Here is an 18,410-nt window from a genome sequence, read left to right as displayed (position 1 = left end):
AAAGAGCTACACTCTAACTCTAAACTGGTAACCGTTAAATAAATTTAAAGTGTCGCAGATTGAGATCTCTATTGACCGTAGTTTGTCGCCATCCCACGGGGGGGCGCAATTTTAAACCGTAACATGTTGGGTATCTATTTACTCGGCGTGACATCATCTTTCACAATATACAAAAAAATGGGCTAACTTTACTGTTTAGTATTTTTTAAATGCAGTGAAATGTGATTTTTCAAATTTTTTCCAAAAAAATTGCGTTTTAAAGACCGCTGCGCAAATACCGCGTGACAAAAAAAATTTTGCAATGACTGACATTTTATTCTCCAGAGTCTTTGCTAAAACAATATATATAATGTTTGGGGGTTCTAAGTAGTTTTCTAGGAAAAAATACTGGTTTTAACTTGTGAACAAAAAGTGTCTAAAAAAAGTGGTTAAAAAGTGGTTAAAATCATTCTTTTCTTTAGAATCACTTTAATCCCTTGTATTTATCTAAATCCATCAATTGAATGATTTAAAAACTATTGCATGGTGGGAATGTAACTGTCATGTTTGTTTGTACTCTCAACCAAACTGTCAATCCATCAAAAAGCTGGAATCATAACTGATCACACATGCAACACCATGAGAGTGGCAGATTAAACAGACGCTACAGTGGCAGCTTCCATCCCTGAAAAGCATGGGAGGGTTTAGTTCCACTTTAAGTATTTCAAAAGACAATTTAAAATTGTATTTTTCTTTTCAGTTGCACTTGATTGCTACCCAAGTCTGTAAATTGATGTGAAGGCTATGATCTTTGTCTTTTCTTTTACAGTTGAGTTCCTGCCATGCAGTGTTGTCCACACAGTTAGCTGATGCCATGATGTTCCCTATTAACCAGTTTAAGGAGAGGGATTTAAAAGGTACTTTGCTGTTGTCTTTTATGTGTTGTTCTAGGGTTGTACCAGGACAATGAACTCTCTCATTTGCTCCCTTTTGGTCTGCTTTATATACTATTGAGAGTGTTTTGGTGTATCTTTTTAATAAGTGCAGAAAATACATGTTGATCCTGCCAGCAGTCTTGGAAACTGGTCACTCTGTGCTTTTTGCCTCTGTGCCTAACCCTAACCCGCTCGTTTTACTGGAGGAACCCCTGGGATTGTTTGCCTGCTTCATTTCAATTGCAACAAACAGGTTGTATGTAAGGTGCGACACCTAGTGGCCACATAGGTGGATGCAACCTCTCTTTCACCTATTGGAACTCTTATCACCTTTGATTATTTGTACTCAACAGCTTCTTAGGAAGAATTCTTATATTTATTCATTTATTCTCACCACAATTTTTTTTTTTTTTTTTTAAATATAAATTTTTATTGAGTTTTCAACAAGTAACAAGTAAGCGATAAGTAACAGGTATCATAAAATACAACAGGCTTATCACGCGAAGTTATGATACAAATAACACTCACCACAATTTTATATAAATTTATTTCTAGTAAGCACCACTGTCTTACCGTTATTTGCACTGTATAGTGTTTTTTCTTGGAATAAATTATAACTGCTTCTTCGTTTTTCTAAAGTCTATTTATTTGCACATAGCACTTTGCACTTTGTCACTGCACATTGCTGGATTCAGGACAATAATTGGTTATTTTCTCCCAGACCATCGGGATAATAACAACACTTGGGCACTTTATTTTATTTATATACCATTTTGATTTTGTACACTATTTTACCCAGCACTTTGTTACTCACAGGTAGCGCCCTATCAACCTCTTTGCACTTTATTTCACTTCTAACCCCTAGGGGTTCGGTTGTTGGCAGCTCACACCTTATCACCTTATATACGCTATTTATATAACTCCATAGTGCTGGTCACCTCTGTTTTTTTCACTCTGTGCTTTTTGCCTGTGCACAAGGAAGGGTTATGGAGATGATGAGAAGAGATCTGTGTCCTTTGTAACGCATCAGAAATAGGTAGGCAGGGCTGACACCATGTTAGGAATTCAGAGCTGTATTGTCATGTTTAAAAGAGGAAGAGAGAAGATAAAAATGTCACTGCAGTCAGTGTGCCTCTCTGCTTAACAGCTGTTTAATTAAGATATCAACAACTCAGTGAATGAATAGTTTTAAGGCTGGGTATACAAGGGCCGAATATTGGCTGGTATCGGTCAGTTCAGCAGGAACTGTTCGACATTCGGCCAGTGTGTACAGCTGTCTTTCTGACAGAAGCTGCTCTAATGACTGGCTTTTGTCGAAGGGACATACTAGAAAACCAGCATCTGTTCAGCGCTCACAGCCAATGGCTGATCCATTAGCTCTGGGGGTGGGCGGGGGGTGGTGTTTAAGGGGGGTTGGGACACAAAGTCACATCGGGGTAGATTGCCGCCCTAACGTGTGTTAGTACATCGATCTGTGAGTTTTATCATTCGTCCCACTGGGTTGAATGAAAAAAGTTTTTTACATGTGTACCGGGCATTAGGGTCAGTGTGTACCCTTTTCTTGCATTGAAAGAAGGTTCAGTAAAAAACAACCACTGTGTGGAGCCTCGGAAAACAAGATGATGAGTATAAAATGAGCCTATAGAGCTGCCATCATACATATGTAATTGCAAACTATACATAGAAATTCGATTTTCATACTTTATTTGCATCAAGCATACCACTTTCATTCACATGTGTATCTTAAGACATTACCAGACTGTTTATTATTATCATTGATAACATATGTATATCTGCAAACCTTTAAAAAATACAGATTTGGTTCAGTGTCCTGTTATTTAGGTGTAAAGCCAGTTATTGTGTTGCCCTTTTTTATCCCAATAAATAATCATGGCCATTATTTTCTCATTGCAGAGATCCTGACTTTAAAAGAGATTTTTCAGATTGCCAGCAGTGGTATGTATACCTCTCTGAAGGAATGCAGTCAAATTGAATGTTACTGACTGGCTTTAAAGATACTCTGTCATTATTTGAATGTTAGACCTCTTTCACACGAACGATCCGATCAGATCCGCCTTTCGGTTTTTTTAGGCGGATCTGTTCGGATCCCCCATGCATCCCTATGGGGCAGCGGGTGTCAGCGGAGACATGTCCACTGACACCCGCTGCCATCCGCATCCGATCCTGTCCGTGAAATCCGGACGGATGGAAACCCTATTTTCCATCCATCCAGGGGATCAGGTCAGATGAAAACGGACAGGCGGTCCGCTCTCATCCGATTCCCCCATAGAGAGCATCAGGGCTCTGACACCTCCCTCTCCGCACACAGAGCGGAGAGGGAGCTGTCGCCTGCCTGCTCAGCGGGGATCAGTGTATCGATCCCCCGCTGAGCAGCACGGAGCCCGCCGACCGTGTGGAGCCTTACTGACTGACTTTAAAGAGACCCTGGCATTAATTTCAAAACATTCAGATAAAAGCAGAGAAATATCAAGCATTATAAATGCTTACTTGCTGTGTTTTTTCCTTTCTATAAAAAATAATTTTTATTGACTTGTAGTGTGCTTTTGAGCATGGGGTGCTTTTGACTACCCCAGGAGAGTCAGTTCGTTAGCACAGCTTCTCCCTCCTTGCACATCCTAGGCCTCTCATCTTCTGGTAGTGTCTAATTTACTCTCTGTGCTGGCCCAGCTCCTCCTCGCCTCCTTACATGACCTTTTATATAGCTGCTGGGAGAGGAGTGATGAGACATACTATGGTGTCACCTAAATGACAGCTCTGAGTCTGCTGGGGCTGCTGACATTACATCCAAGATGGCAGTACACATTTTTTTGGTAAAACCTGTTCAAAATATGTTAAATGTTCTCCTATGGAAAGATTGTTGCTTCAATACATGATCTTGAAACAAGGGTCTCTTTAATGAATATGGTTTTATAGTTTTGTTATGGTTTTAACCATTCTCTGCTCTATCCAAATAAAAAAAAAAAACTGACTGGGATTCATGGAGAAGCTTTATCATTCGTCGCATGGAGAAGCTTTAGCTGACTGATATGAATTTTTTTTCTTGTTTAGATCATGATGTAGCAATCAATAGGTACAGTCGATTGTCCAAGAAAAGAGAGAATGAAAAGGTTAGATGCATGCCATCGTTTTTTTTCATTGTAACCTGTTTTTCCTCCAGTGACTGTTTTGTTACCTTGGTTTCAAGTCTTTAGACAAGAACCCTGGATTAGAGCCCATCTCCAGTTCATGATTTTCTACAGTTAAAGTGATACTAAACACACACTTTAATTTAATTTGTCACTTCTATTTCTTATGTGGATGATGGCACTAGAAATCATTTTAATAAAGAAACCCTTTAGTTCCTTTTTCCTAATCAATATACAGCTGTCACTTGACCCAGCTGTTTCCCAGCCTGTCTTCAGGGAAGCATAAGCAGGAGGAGCTTCTAGTCCTCTGCTGATGGTCATGTGTTCAAAAAAAAAAACTTTTTTAAAATTTTAACTGTTAAAATAAAACTGTTTTAAATTGGCATACAATTATATATTTGCAATCAAATATTTAATTTTGTGGAAATATGATGGTGTGGGTGGATTTCTGCCAGGCATAGGCCGTGTCATGCCCCTCCAGCCTGTGTCTTAGATAAGAGGGAGGTGAAGCCTCCAATAATCTACATGTAATCTCCCAACCCCATTGTGTTTAGCTGGTTAGTGGGCATGGAGGAGGAGGTAGGGAGTGGGCTGTCATTTATAGCTGCATATACACCCATGTAACTATAACCACATAGGCTGCTCAGATGTGATTAGGGGAAATGCTCAACATAGAAACTCACTGAAAACTGAGCATGTGCAGAGCTGCCAACATTGCTCTGAAAAATCCCCAGCTGAATTGGGGACATGGACAAAAGGTGGCGATAAAGAGCAGCAGGATCAACCAGGATTTCTGCAGAATACAAAAAACTAATAGCATAGTGACTGAGTGAGTATGAACAGCATGTAATACACCATTTATTGATAGTTTTTTATGATGTGGGTTTAGTGACACTTTAATAGAAAGTATCTCTGCTTTCCAATACCGGATACCTACTACCTAAATGGCCTGAAGAAATCTGCAGAGTCCAAACTTTAATTCTTTTGGTTTGTCCACCATAGACCTGTTGAATGTCTTTTCTAGGGAGATGGCCCCTTAGAAGTCGGAGTTTGGCTGCGTACAGACAAGGGTAGTAGATTTTAGCCAAAAATTCTCAAGATTCCCATGGGCTGCTTGATTTAGTTTAGTGTTTCTAAACCCAGGATCCTGCATTCACTATATCTGGTCTCCCACAGTACACACAACTAGAATTTATTTTAGTAAATATACACTGCTAAATACCTTTTCGCATCAGCAGTATATAGCAGTCTTGTGACTGTTCGGCTGAGCACTGGTTAAAGCTGGTAGGAGGAATTTTCATTCTCCTCTTACTGTCCTATGAGGCTGCATGCCCCCTGACCCTCTGTCTGGACAGTGCTGAGTGGCCCTGTGCTGATCACATGCACCCTCAATAAAAACTCTCTAGCAAAACACACCAAACTGAGCATGTGAAGAGTACCTCCTAGGGCTCTGTGCTATTGGCAGAGGGGTATTCTGAAGAGGTATGCCTTACTGTAGCGGCTCGCACCTATTTGCTAGCATACCCACCCCTTGGAAGTTCATAGAGTCAAAGGTGGGGGTGTGAGAAAAGGGCATGTATGCATGGCACTGATGGTTTTCTGTAACCAGGTGGTTACTAACAGCCATAGTCTTAGTGAAGGGGTTTGTGAAGGGGTTAAAAGATTGCACTGGTTCCCAGCTGTTTGTCATTAAAAACTAAGTTTGCTTAAAAGTTTTCTTTTGGGGGAGGGGTTAAACATGATCCACCTGTCAGGGAGTAACATGGGCTCCTTATTCATTTGTAGACCAAGTTTGAAGCCACAGAAGACGTGTACACTGCCAGGAAGAAACAGCACCAGACGATGATGCATTATTTCTGTGCACTGAATACCATCCAGTACAAGAAGAAGATTGCAATATTGGAACCACTTTTAGGTTATATGCAGGCTCAGGTATGCCTCCATAACTTCAGAAATTAACTGAAATGCACTGTATTTAAATGTCAGCCTACCTCTGAGTGATATTATTATTGACCCTTGGGTTTATGCTGCCCCCTACAGGAGTAGGGCACAAGGCAGAAAAAAGTTTGACTGCGCCTTTATGGCAGTCCCAGGGGGTAAACTCCCACTTCCTGCTATAGGTCTTCAGTTTTTTTCTGTCTAGTCAGGAGTGAGGACCTCGTTCCTTGCTGGGATCTCTGGTCCTGGCATTTTTTTCTTTTTAAACTGAATTATTTACTTCTTTTTTTATTTTCTGTTCCTGTGAGAACTACTATCAACTGCTGGACTGGGCGACGGACTGGATATCCTAGATCCTTACGGTCTTCCCAGTCTGACCAGCAAGCATGACGTGACCTTAGCTCCACGCCAGGTTGGCCTACATGTTTCGTGGTATATAGCCGCTTCTTTGGGGCTTCTTCCTTAGTATCTGACCCACCATATCTAGTCTATATAGACAAAACACAAATGAATACATGTAACATAAAACATTTTTTACATGACAATACAGAACTAAAAAGCAAAAAACACGCACCAAGAAAACCGTGCTTAACCATATCCCGTGACATGAAGGGAAAGCAAGAGGGGGGGGGGGGGAATCATGGCGATCTTGCTACCGGCAACCCTTTCTGTCTGCTTGGAATACCAATCTAGCCAATCGAGAGGATCCGCCTGGCTCTCTAGGGACCTCCCCTTCTCACTATGTAGGAGCGAATCCACATGGGGATTTTTTGCGGACCCTCGGGAGCCAATTGGATTTGGTCGGCTGTTATTTGTGACATTATCTGATGAAGTGTGATTCTTTTTTTTTTGGATCAGGGTAATTGTTTCTGGTAAGTCCTATTAGACATAGTAAACTTCTGGGTAACCTTTATCATGTTTGAACTGTTTTGATTACATAGCCCCGACTATGGTTTTATTGTTGTTATAGACCCTAATGGAGGTCGTTATAGGGTTGGGACTATGCAGATTTTTATTTGGGGGGCTGATAACCCTCTGGTCAAATCTTTCAACAAATTTACTTGATAGGGGTCAGTTATAGTTTGGGGCATGAGGTTTGTTTGGGCCTTTTTTTGTCCAATCATATGGGCTATTAATAATAGTAACGTGTGCTCCTTTATATATATTGCATCTAGAAAATATGTGCACTACTCTGGATCCCCTGATCATTCCATCTCCAGCTGGGGCTGGCAGGGAATTTTGTCATTAAAGGTCTCCCCTTAGCCCAAACACACCTGATGCACATTCACATTTATATATATTTTTAAGGTATTTATGGGTTTTTTTTTCTCTTCATGTCATGGGATAGGGTTAAGCGCGGTTTTCTTGGTGCATGTTTTTTGCTTTTTAGTTCTGTATTGTCATGTAAATATTTATTATGTTACATGTATTAATTTGTGTTTATCTATATAGACTAGATATGATGGGTCAGACACTAAGGAAGAAGCCCCAAAGAAGCGGCTATATACCGTGAAACCTGTAGGCCAACCTGATGTGGTACCCCTACTATCATATCAGATCGTCTTATGTATATATTGTGTTTCCAGGTTTTATCTATGGGGAGGATTTGCACTTGTGCCCCCTTGCATTCTTGATGTTATTTTGATAGTGTTTTCATGTACGAATAAACAGTTTTGATACTTTACTATATTGTTTTAGATTTGTGGAGATAATTAATATACCCAGGGTCCACCATTTACTCTTTTCCCCTTCCCCTTTCCCTTTTTCCTTTTGCATATTTTTTTAATTATTTTGGGTTGGTGTCCCTTGGGTATTGGGCCGTGTAGGCATTTTTAATGAATCCCTATGAGATACCATATACGTTGTCCTGAAAACTCAGACATAATTTGGGAGAACATACAAACTCCATGCAGATAGTTGTCCCTGTGGAAACTGAACCCAAAACCACAGTGCTGCATTGTCAACATTCTAACCACTAATCTGCAATGCAATTGACATTAAACATATGATCCATACATATTTGTTTTTTTCATCCTGGATCACTAACGTATTATGAAAGACATGTACACTATTTATTCAAGTTTTGTATTCCTAAAAAGTGATTAAATATATTTTTACATAGAACTAGCATAAACGCCTATCCTCTAACCTCTTGCACAGCAGTATTCACACTGAGGAAGGGGTAGCACTCTAAACCAGTCTGCAGTAAGATGATTTTCACTGCGTTGGCAGCGGGTTTGAACTCACAGGAGGAGAGAGCAGGGTGAAGACCTCATCAGTGTGCTACTTCTCCTTCCGTCCTGGTTCACACATATGCGATGTGGGAACCCTGCAAATCCACTGTGGGTTCCCGCATCGCATTAAACTCGCAGGCAGTTCACACTGCCATATGCGAATCGCTGGGGGTGTCAATACAAAGTTAACGACACCCCCAGATCAGTTTGCGTATCGCAGTGCGAACTGTCAGTTCGAGCATGAATCGGATCGCATAGGTGTGAATACCCATGCGATCTGATGCTGGTGCAGACCCAAAAAAGTGTCCTGTGCGAGTTGTGTCCGAATCCGATGCAAATTCAGCCAAACAATCTGTATGGCTAAATTCACATCGCACAGACATTGCATGTGATTTGCACAGCAGTGTCCTGCAAATCACATGCAATGTCTGTCATCGCACAAATGTGAACCGGCGCTCATTGTCCAATTACAGGCTGGTGACCAAGCTGTTTTTCTTTTTCTGCAGTAGAGAAAAGTGAGGTCACTGATCTTGCTGTGTTGCCTCAGTAGTGCTGCCTGGATCAGAAGACAGGCAACCTGCTTATACAGATACTTTGGCATATAAAACCTCAACTAAATGTATTTATTTAAAACTGTTTTTTTTAAATTCACAGTTATACGAAGTACATAAAGTCATCTGAATCCAGATATGCAGTGTAAAAAAAAAAGAGTTGTACATTTTCTATCAGAGGGGGGCCACACCGAGCTTAGAGTGAGAGTAGAGATGCACCATAGTTATCACATTTTATGGCATTTAAGGACAGTTACTATTCCCATACATTACTTTTCCTAAGGAATGATCTGGTTGATTTATGATTTCCAATAGTCTACAGTAGGAAGGCGGTTTTATTAATTTAATGACTATGGTTTTACAGGCCCTAAACACACATGTATGTATTTTATCAATCTGTTTAGATTTTTGCCTGGAGTTCAGCATAAAACACAATACTGCAAATCTCATCAGATGTTTTTATGGTGCTTTTTTATACATTTATTTTCACAGATAAGTTTTTTCAAAATGGGCTCTGAAAACCTTAATGACCAGTTAGAAGAGTTCTTGTCCAACATCTCAACTAGTGTGCAAAAGTAAGTGTTGTGTGTGAGTCTTTTTTCAGGTGGACTTCAAGGCTAGACTTAACTAAGCTTAACCACTTAAGCCCCAGAGGATTTGACTGCTAAAAGACCAGGGGGTTTTTTGCAATTTTTTTTTTTATTTTTTTTCTTTTTTTTTTTTTTTTTTTTTTTTACTGCGTGACTTTAACGGACAATTGCGCGGTCGTGCGACGCTGTACCTAAACGAATTTGACGTCCTTTTTTTCCCACAAACAGAGCTTTCTTTTGGTGGTATTTGATCACCTGTGCGATTTTTTTTTTTTTTTTTTTTTTTTTTTTTTTTTTGATCATGCGCTATAAACAAAAAAACAGCGTAAATTTTGCAAAAATAACAATATTTTTCACATTTTTTTATATGAAATTCCCCAAAAAAAATGTAAAAATCAAAATTTTTTAACATTTTCAGCCAATTTGTTTTATGCTACATGCTACATATGTTTGGTAAAAAAAAATCGCAAAAAGCGTATGGTTTGCGCAAAAGTTATCGCGTTTACTAACAAAGGGAAAGATTTTTGTCATTTTTGGTGTTTTTTTTTTTTTAACGCGTAATGGCGGCGATCTGCGATTTTTTTTTTTTTTTTTTTTTTTTTTTTTTTTTTCGGTACTGCGACATTGCGGCGGACAGATCGGACCCTTGACTGACATTTTTGACACTTTTGGGGTTACCAGTGACATTACTGCAGTAATCAGTGCTATACATATGCACTGTTACTGCAAAAATGACACTGGCAGGGAAGGGGTTAACTGTATTGGAGAGGGAGGGGTTAAGTGTGTCCTAGGGGCGTGATTCTAACTGTATAGGGACATGGCTATTGGTGTAAAAACAAAGATCAACGGTCCTACATAGTAGAACCGTCTGATCTTCATTTTTACACCAGGGAGAATGACGGGCGGCTTGTTTACATAAGCCGCTCCGCCTTTCTCCCTTCACCGGAGCGATCGTAGTGTGACCGGCGGACATCGGGTCCGCCGGTCACACGCACTGACTTGTCAGTGAACGAGCCGCGGCAGGCGCGTGCCTCGGCGGGCGCGTGCCTGCCCGCAATTGGCTCTCAAGTCAGTGACAGGCGAGTGACGTACCCATGCGTCACTCTGCCTGGCCGGGGCTGACCGCCGCAGTATATAGTCGGTCGGCAACCGGTTAAAAACCATACTACCCCCTTTTAACTCGTATACCAACTACTCTGTATAAGGAAGATGCTTATACTTACCTATTCTCAGGGCGCTCTGGTCTGGTCATGTGATCTCCCCAGCAGCCGCCTTCAAGAGAGAGGAGAGATGGACCACAATAGATGAATGCTTCGGCAGTGACGTCACCCCTAGGCTTACTATGGAACAGTCATTTTTAGCTGTCTCTACTCTCCCCTGAAGTTGGCCGCTGGAAGCCAATCATGTGTCTGGACCAGAGCGCTCTCTGAATATGTAAGTATAAGCATCTTCCTTCTACAATTAAGTTAGTATAGAAGTTAAAAAGGGATGGGAGCAGTTTTAAGCTTAGTTGGTTCGAGCCTGGAGTGCCACTTTAATTGTAATTGTGATATTTTATTTTGTTATTGCACTATCCTAATGTACATAGGATTATAAAAACCCTTTTTAGTCTGAAAGGACAGCAGTATTTGTTAAATATCTAGAACCCCAATACCAAATTAAAAGTTGGGATGCTGTGTAAAATCTAGATAAAACAGAATGCCCTGATTTGCAAATTTCATCAACCCATATTTTATTCAAAATTGAAAATACAAAATATATGAAATGTTTAAAGTGGTTCTAAAGCCTATTTTTTTTTTTTCTTGCTAAATGCATTCCTTGCATTAAGATAAATGTTGAGGCATCAACCCCCCCTTTCTTTTACTTATCTGAGCTTTTATTTGATCCAACGCTGTGCCTATCTGCAGCTCTTTTATCCCCTCACTTTCTGGTCTCGCAGGCTTTGCTGAGGCAGCAGAAACCATTGGCTCCAACTGCTGTCAATCAAAGCCAATGACGAGGGAGCAGGAGGCAGGGCTGAGTCCTGGTGTCTGTGTCTATAGACACCGCACGAGCGCCACCATAGAAAGCAGCTTTCCATGGAGGACACTCAATGGAGAGGAGGAGCCAGGAATTGCAGAGAGCAGCCCGAAACCTCCCCTGCTTGAGTCCCCCACTCGAGAAGAGAACAGTTAGGGCTGCTATATGCAATTCCATTGCACAGCGCAGGCAAGTATCAATCTGTTTTTCTCTTTCGTTCATTGAAAGACACAGCACTTCATCTTCGTGACCATATGGTTATATTGCCCCCTACAGGAGTAGGACACTAGGCAGCGAAAAAAGCTTGAGCACGCCTATGGGGCAGTGCCAGGGGGTATACTCCCACTTCCTGCTATAGGTCTTCAGTTTCTTCTGCCTTGTCAGGGGTAGGGACCTAGTTCCTTGCTGGGATGTCTGGTCCTGGCACTTTTTTCACAGCGTTTCCTCCTTGCCGACAGCAATCACATTTCGATGGAGCGTTGTCCTCTACGGAGCCGTACCCACCCTGTTCCTGGTGTGGTAAGTAGCTGTCCCCCTCTACCCCTGGAGGGTTTTGGGGTAGATGCGGGGCCCCTCCCTGGGATGGTTGGACCCCTTTGCTCCCCTCCCTCCCAGCTTGCGCCCCCCCCCCCCCAGTTTCGGTAGTGTATTGTGGCCTGTGCCCCCCATCTGCCCACCCCCTCGGGGCAGACATACCTTTTTAGGTACTGTACTGGCGATGGGGGTGGGGTGGAGCGCGTTCCTGGTCAAACAGGCTGGCATTGCCTGTTTGGAGCTTCCTTGAATGACATCGTCAAAGGCCTCACAGGGGGAAAGAGTAATCTTCTTCCTTAGGCTTCCAAGGGTAAGGAGTCCTGTCGCAGATGGAGACCTTTCTTTTTGGCTCATAAGCAGCCTTTTCGTCCCTTAGGGTCTCACGATAAGGGACCTACGCTCTTTCAGGCCTCCTATGGGGGTTGCAGGAAGTCTTGGTCAGGGCAAGTTTCTGCCAGTCCTGTGGACAGTCATTCTTCTGCATGAAGGTGCGCCCTCACCCGTATCTGGGGGGGGACATCTTCGCTGCTTTCTGGATCCGTGGAGGACCTCCCTGATCCAGGACAAGTGGGTCCACAAAATAATTTGCTCCGGCTACAAGATTGAGTTTCGATCATATCTTCAGAAAGGTTCTTCCCTTCCAAACTGCACCTGTGCCCGGATCACTTAAAGGATCTCTTACTTCAAGGGATTAACGAAGCCTACCTTCACATCACAATATGTCTCGCCCATCAGCGCTTCCTCCGCTTTGCCGTGGGCGAGGAGCCTTATCCATTTGTAATGTTACCCTTTGGTCTCGCCTCCACTCCTCGGGTCTTCACAAAAGTGTTGGCCCGGTTCTAGCATTATTGCATTAGCGGGGGATTGCAGTACTGGTGGGTCTTTGACTGCTTTGTTGGACAACTTGGATATTACTCTGCAATCGCTGAGGGAGTTTGGTTGGATTCTGAATCTTCAGAAGTCTGCTCTGGTTCTATCCACAAGCCTGGACTATCTGAGCCTGACTCTGGATTTGTCCCCATCCACCACGAGATCTCTGCAAAAGGAGATTCTGGTAAAATGGAACAATCATCTCTGGACAATCTGATCCTGTACGAGAGGGTCCCTTGTTCGGGTGGCTTCATTCTCTGGCACTTCGTCATAGAAAATAATTTCTTCCCATTCAACCCATTCTTGGGTTGTCCCCAAAAATGCCAGCCTATCCAAGTGGGGAGGCGTACTCGGCACGGAGTGTGTCCAGAGGGTCTGTTCTCTGGAAGAGTCCAGGCTACTTATCAATGTACTGGAGCTCTGAGCGATCAGACTCTGGATCATTGGACACGTTGTCTCCAGGGGTGTCCTGTATGGATTCCAGCGGACAATGCCACGGCTGGGGCCTGTGTCAATCACCAAGGGGGCACAAGACGTGTCCTGGCGGCTTGGGAAGTAGCCGGCATTCTAAGGTGGGCAGAACAATTAGTTCCAGCCCTCTCTGCTGTACAGATTCCGGTCATCCTAGTGGCCAGGTCTCGGCGTTTTTTTTTCAACGTCCTTTGGCCACACAATCACTTGGTGCATACCTTTCTACAGGGCGTGAGATGCTTGATTCCCCCCAGTGCGGTCTCCATGGCTGCAGTGGGACCTCAATTTGGTGTTGTCAGTTCTCCAGCGTACCTTGTCTCAAAGGGTGGCCTTTTTGGTGGCCATTACTTCTGTGCGCAGGGTGTCTGAACACTGCTTTGGGACATTGCTACGGTCAAGCAGATGAGGAGCTATTTATCTTTACTGCATCTGAGCACCACAAACCAAAAAAACGCTATTTCATTCATTTTTAATATTCAAAGCAAACTCTCCCATCCATGACTCCAATCTTTATTTTGGCGAGAAATCACTTTGAAAAACACGCCCTAGCATTTCAGGCTGTGCCCATTTTGAGTAAGGGCAGGTCATTTCTGTAGCTTTTACTTACTGCCCTCAGCTCAAGTTTATGCATGGAGAGTGTGCTTAGCTGAGAAAACCCCTCCTCCTCTCCTGAAGACTCCTAGGATGTACAGTATGGCATCATTTGCCTAGGCCTATAAACCAGGAAGTCATTGAAGAAATGTAAAAACAAAAAAAGTGTAAAACAAGTAAATCTGTATTATACTTCCCTATCAATTTATAAATGCTATCAGAATGAGGATACAAATATAATTTATGTAGTTTGGGAGAGTGAAGTTCCACTTGTGTTGCATACATTTCCAGAATTAATATTTCAATAAAATGTATTTGACTTCCTTTCTGTTTTTTTATTTTATTTATACATTTCATAAAATCCAGAAAACCACACTATTTAGTTTGTAGTTGAGTTGTTTACAACATTTACTGGGTGTTTGAGTGCATTTATCCTTTAGAGCAGGGGTCTTCAAACTATGACCCTCCAGCTGTTCAGGAACTACAATTCCCATCATGCCTAGCCATGTCTGTTAATGTCAGCATTGTACAATGCCTCATGGGACGTGTAGTTCTGCAACAGCTGGAGGGCCGTAGTTTGAGGATCCCTGCTTTAGAGGGTTGTGATTGATGAATAGGAATGAGAGGTAACCTGTGTAATGTTTCTTGGCAGTGTCCGCCGGGAGATGGACAATGATGTGGAGAACATGCAGCAGACCATTCAGGACATGGAGGTGGCCAGTGAGCCTTTATATTTACCAGATCCAGACCCAAAGAAACTTCCCATCAACCGGAATTTAACCCGAAAAGCCGGCTACCTCAACATACGCAAGTATGAGAAAGCTTATGGGCCATCAGAATTACTCCTAACTGGATTTATAATGTTATCGTGACATCTCTATGGGCTTGTGTACACCTTTGTGCATTCAATAGCACCCGTATAATGCAAATGCAGTGGTCCTCCCTTTTTTTTTTTTTTATTACTTGTGATGTTCTGCACTGCAAAGCATTTTAACACGCATTAAAGTGCATTTTAAATATTTTTATTTATTTTTTTGACTGCATGCTGTTAACTAGCACTGTAGTGCTTTGCGATCCATTATTGCATGTGGGGAAAATGCTGTACTGCAGGAAATTACAATTGCGTTGGGTAATGCTGCTGGTGTGAACAAGCCCACATTTCCAATTTCTCTTCAAAGGGAGAATGATATCCTTCCCGCCTGAAGCCTCCTGGGATACCTACATTATGCACCCCAAGTGGCTTTGGACCAGGTTCAAGACACTGTGCTCAGTGGGTGTCACAAGGAGATTGGCTGCTAGGACCTGGAAGAGACAGCTAGCCTTCTGTTGACATCACCAAGGAAGATGGCAGTGTAGGGCTCAGCATGCAACGGCTTGCATCTGATGACTGCAGGACAGAGCTGAAATCGCTGGGGGGGGGGGGGGTTGAGTATATTCTTTCAGATCAACCCAGCAGTCCTGGTAAGAAGGGATACCAACAAAATTAACCTCTAGGCGGTGAAGTTAATCTTTAAGCTAATGCAAGATATTGGGGGAGATTTACTAAAACTGTTGGACACAGAAGCTGGTGCAGTTGGGCATAGTAACCAATTCCCTTTTAACGTCAGTTTTTTCAGTTAACCACTTCAGCCTCGGCAGGTTTTACCCCCTTAATGACCAGGCCATTTTTTTTGCAATACGGCACTGCGTTACTTTAATTGACAATTGTGCAATCATGCGATACTGTACCCAAATAAAATTGATGTCCTTTTTTTTCCCCCCACAAATAGGGATTTCTTTTGGTGGTATTTGATCACCGCTGCGATTTTTCATTTTTGTGCTATAAAAAAAAAAAGGGCGACAATTTTGAGGAAAAAAAAAAAAAATCAAACGATACTTTCCAATAAAAATAAAAAATCAAATTTCTTTAACAGTTTAGGTCAATATATATTTTGCTACATATTTTGGGTAAAAAAATCCCAATAAGTATATATTGATTGGTTATCACATCTACAAACTGTGGGATATTTTTATAGTATGTTTATTTATCTATTTATTTATTTTTTACTAGTAATGGAGGTGATCAGAGATTTTTTTTTTTTTTGCGGGACTGCAATATTGTGGCGGACACCTAACTGACACTTTTTTGGGGATCAGTGCTACAAATATGCACTGTTACTGTACTAATGACACTGGCAGGGAAGAGGTTAACATCAGGGGCGATCAAAGGGTTGAATGTGTCCCTAGGTGCTTTCTAACTGTGTGGGAGTTGCTCTGACTGGGGGAAGACAGAGATTTGTGCTTCTGCTTAGCAGGAACATAAGATCTCTATCTTTTCCCCTGTCAGAACGGCGATCTGTCTTGTTTACATAGGCAGACCGCCGTTCTGCCTCTCTCTGAAACGATCGCGGACGGCTGGTGGACATCAGGTCCACTGGACCCGCTGATTGGCTCCCCCTCTGTCCAATCAGCACCCAATCACACCTCCAGAGGTGCGCCTGCGCTTCCTAGTGCCTATTGCACAACATGACGTACAGGTAAGTGATTTCACTCAATAGAGTCACTTTGCCACAGTAAATGTTTGTTAGGCAGTCGGCAAGTGGTCAAGCTTTGACAATAAAACCTGGAAGCAGATTGGTTGCTATGTACAGCTGCACTAGATTCTGTGTGCACCAGTTTTATAAAACCTTCCCACCACTGTATTTCAAATTTTACAACTTGTAGCCAGCAGGTTTAAGGTCTGTCATCTGTGATAGAGAGCTACTTAAGTCTGGATCTGCAGACCTGCCTCTCACCCTACCCTTCAACCGTTCACTATTGAATACATTTGTTTTCAGCACCCAGTAAATAATGCTTTGCCCACAACTGAGCCAGAAGCCTTCCTTCTGCAGATTATGACAAGAAATTGTCATATCACACTCAGGGTTGCCTGTATAGGGAGAATTTTAGACTCTGTGCTCCACGCAGAGGGACAGCTTCATACAGAGAGAGAGGACGCCAGAGACTGCTATACAGACAATGTGAAGTATGGAGGTTGCCACAGTGATTTCTTCAGCTGAAAATGCTTAACTGACTCACTCATATGCTCCTCCAATAGCTTCAGGGCTTTCGGAGCCATTGGCCTGGAACAAGTATTAAAGAGGAAGTAAACCCTCCTCTGACACTTTTACCTATAGGTAAGCCTATATTAAGGCTTACCTAAAGGTACTGTAAATATCTCCTAAACATGTACCGTTTAGGAGATATTTACCTTACATGCAGCCAGTGACGTCACTGGCGCATGCGCTCTGAAGGGAACGGCCACTGGTGCCTTTTCTTCAGAGTCCCGTGCCGTGACCGTCGGCTCCCGCGCGCGTGCCGGATGCCGCGATCCCGGAAGACGGGCGACTGGACATATCGCCCGTCATACAGGTGAGCAGGCGGCACGGCGGGGGCTCGTTCTTAGGTAAGTATTTCATAATGAGCTAGTATGCGATGCATACTAGCTCATTATGGGTTTCTCTTTCAGGTTGCAGCAAAAAAAAAAAAAAAGTTTCATGGGTTTACAACCTCTTTAAGATTAGGAGGGCTGGCTTTCTTTATCTGCTTGCTAGTTCTAGGTAAATGACTCACAAACTATGGAACACAAATACAGCCAGGGAACTAGCATTTTCAGTAGAAGGCCACCAATTACAGCCTTTCTTTCTGTTAGTACAGGTTTTTTTTTTTTTCAAGAATGTGCTTAGATTTCTGTTCATGTTTGGTGTAGCGCTTCTGCATCACACCCACCTAATGGAAGTCATCGCAGTGTTCATGTTATTGTCCGGTGAGTAAGGCAGCAGATAATGCTTTTGAAAAAATACAGATTATAATACATGATATTTTTGTATCATTTTCTTCCCACACATACTGGGCAGGATGTATGGGGAGAAGGCTGAGCAGGTAGGCTCAGACTTTCCCTTTTCTGGCTACATATTCAGTCTGGTGGTATAAGTGGCTCCCAGTGAAGTGACTGGCCTCAGAGAGGAATCAAATCCTCCTGCAGAAGTTGTAACTGTTTATCTGCAGCAATTTCTTCTCTACAGCCATTCAAAGAGCAGAATTTATACAGCTTGTCTAAACTTTCAGAAAGCAGTGGGCTGGGAGTTATAGTTACTCTGCAGATCTCAGTAAGAAGAGCTCTGAGAGCTAATTGTCAGGAAGGGACACACCCCCTTCACACAGCACACAGAAACAGAGTTCAATCACAGACTGGGTGCTGGAGATCCCTCCCCTGCAACTTTTTTCTCTTGGTGTCAGGAAAACTTGTCGGAAGTGACTTAAAGTGACACTAGTTTAAAAATAAAAAACATGTTATACTTGCTGTGTAGAGTGGTTTTGCATAGAGCAGCCTGTATCCTCTTCCCGGGTCCCACGCCAGTGCTCCTGGCCCCTGCCTCTTGCTGAGTGCCCCCACAGCAAGCAGCTAGCTATGGTGTCACCCCAGCTGAGCCACTGCTCTTTGTGTCTATTCTCAGACATGGAGCTGTCATCCGGCCCGCCCCCTCTCTCTCCTTGGTACTTGCCAATGGCACCCGCTGCTGCTTCAGCCAAT

The 18,410-nt window shown here is 42.7% G+C and overlaps 1 protein-coding gene across 1 annotated transcript in view; it reads left to right on the top strand.

Annotated features, from left to right (window-relative positions):
- APPL1 (adaptor protein, phosphotyrosine interacting with PH domain and leucine zipper 1) overlaps nt 1-18,410 on the top strand; it is a 73,138-nt gene that overhangs the window by 21,243 nt on the left and 33,485 nt on the right. Inside the window, exons 5-10 of the mRNA XM_082266500.1 lie at nt 809-896; nt 2,829-2,870; nt 3,984-4,042; nt 5,846-5,992; nt 9,276-9,358; nt 14,511-14,669. Coding sequence (XP_082122626.1) covers nt 809-896; nt 2,829-2,870; nt 3,984-4,042; nt 5,846-5,992; nt 9,276-9,358; nt 14,511-14,669 — 578 coding nt within the window. The remainder of the gene's footprint in view (nt 1-808; nt 897-2,828; nt 2,871-3,983; nt 4,043-5,845; nt 5,993-9,275; nt 9,359-14,510; nt 14,670-18,410) is intronic.

The sequence above is a fragment of the Pelophylax lessonae genome, assembly GCF_965119305.1.
Source record: "Pelophylax lessonae genome assembly, chromosome: 8".
Taxonomy (NCBI): Eukaryota; Metazoa; Chordata; class Amphibia; order Anura; family Ranidae; genus Pelophylax; species Pelophylax lessonae.
This window is presented reverse-complemented; position numbering and strand designations above follow the sequence as displayed.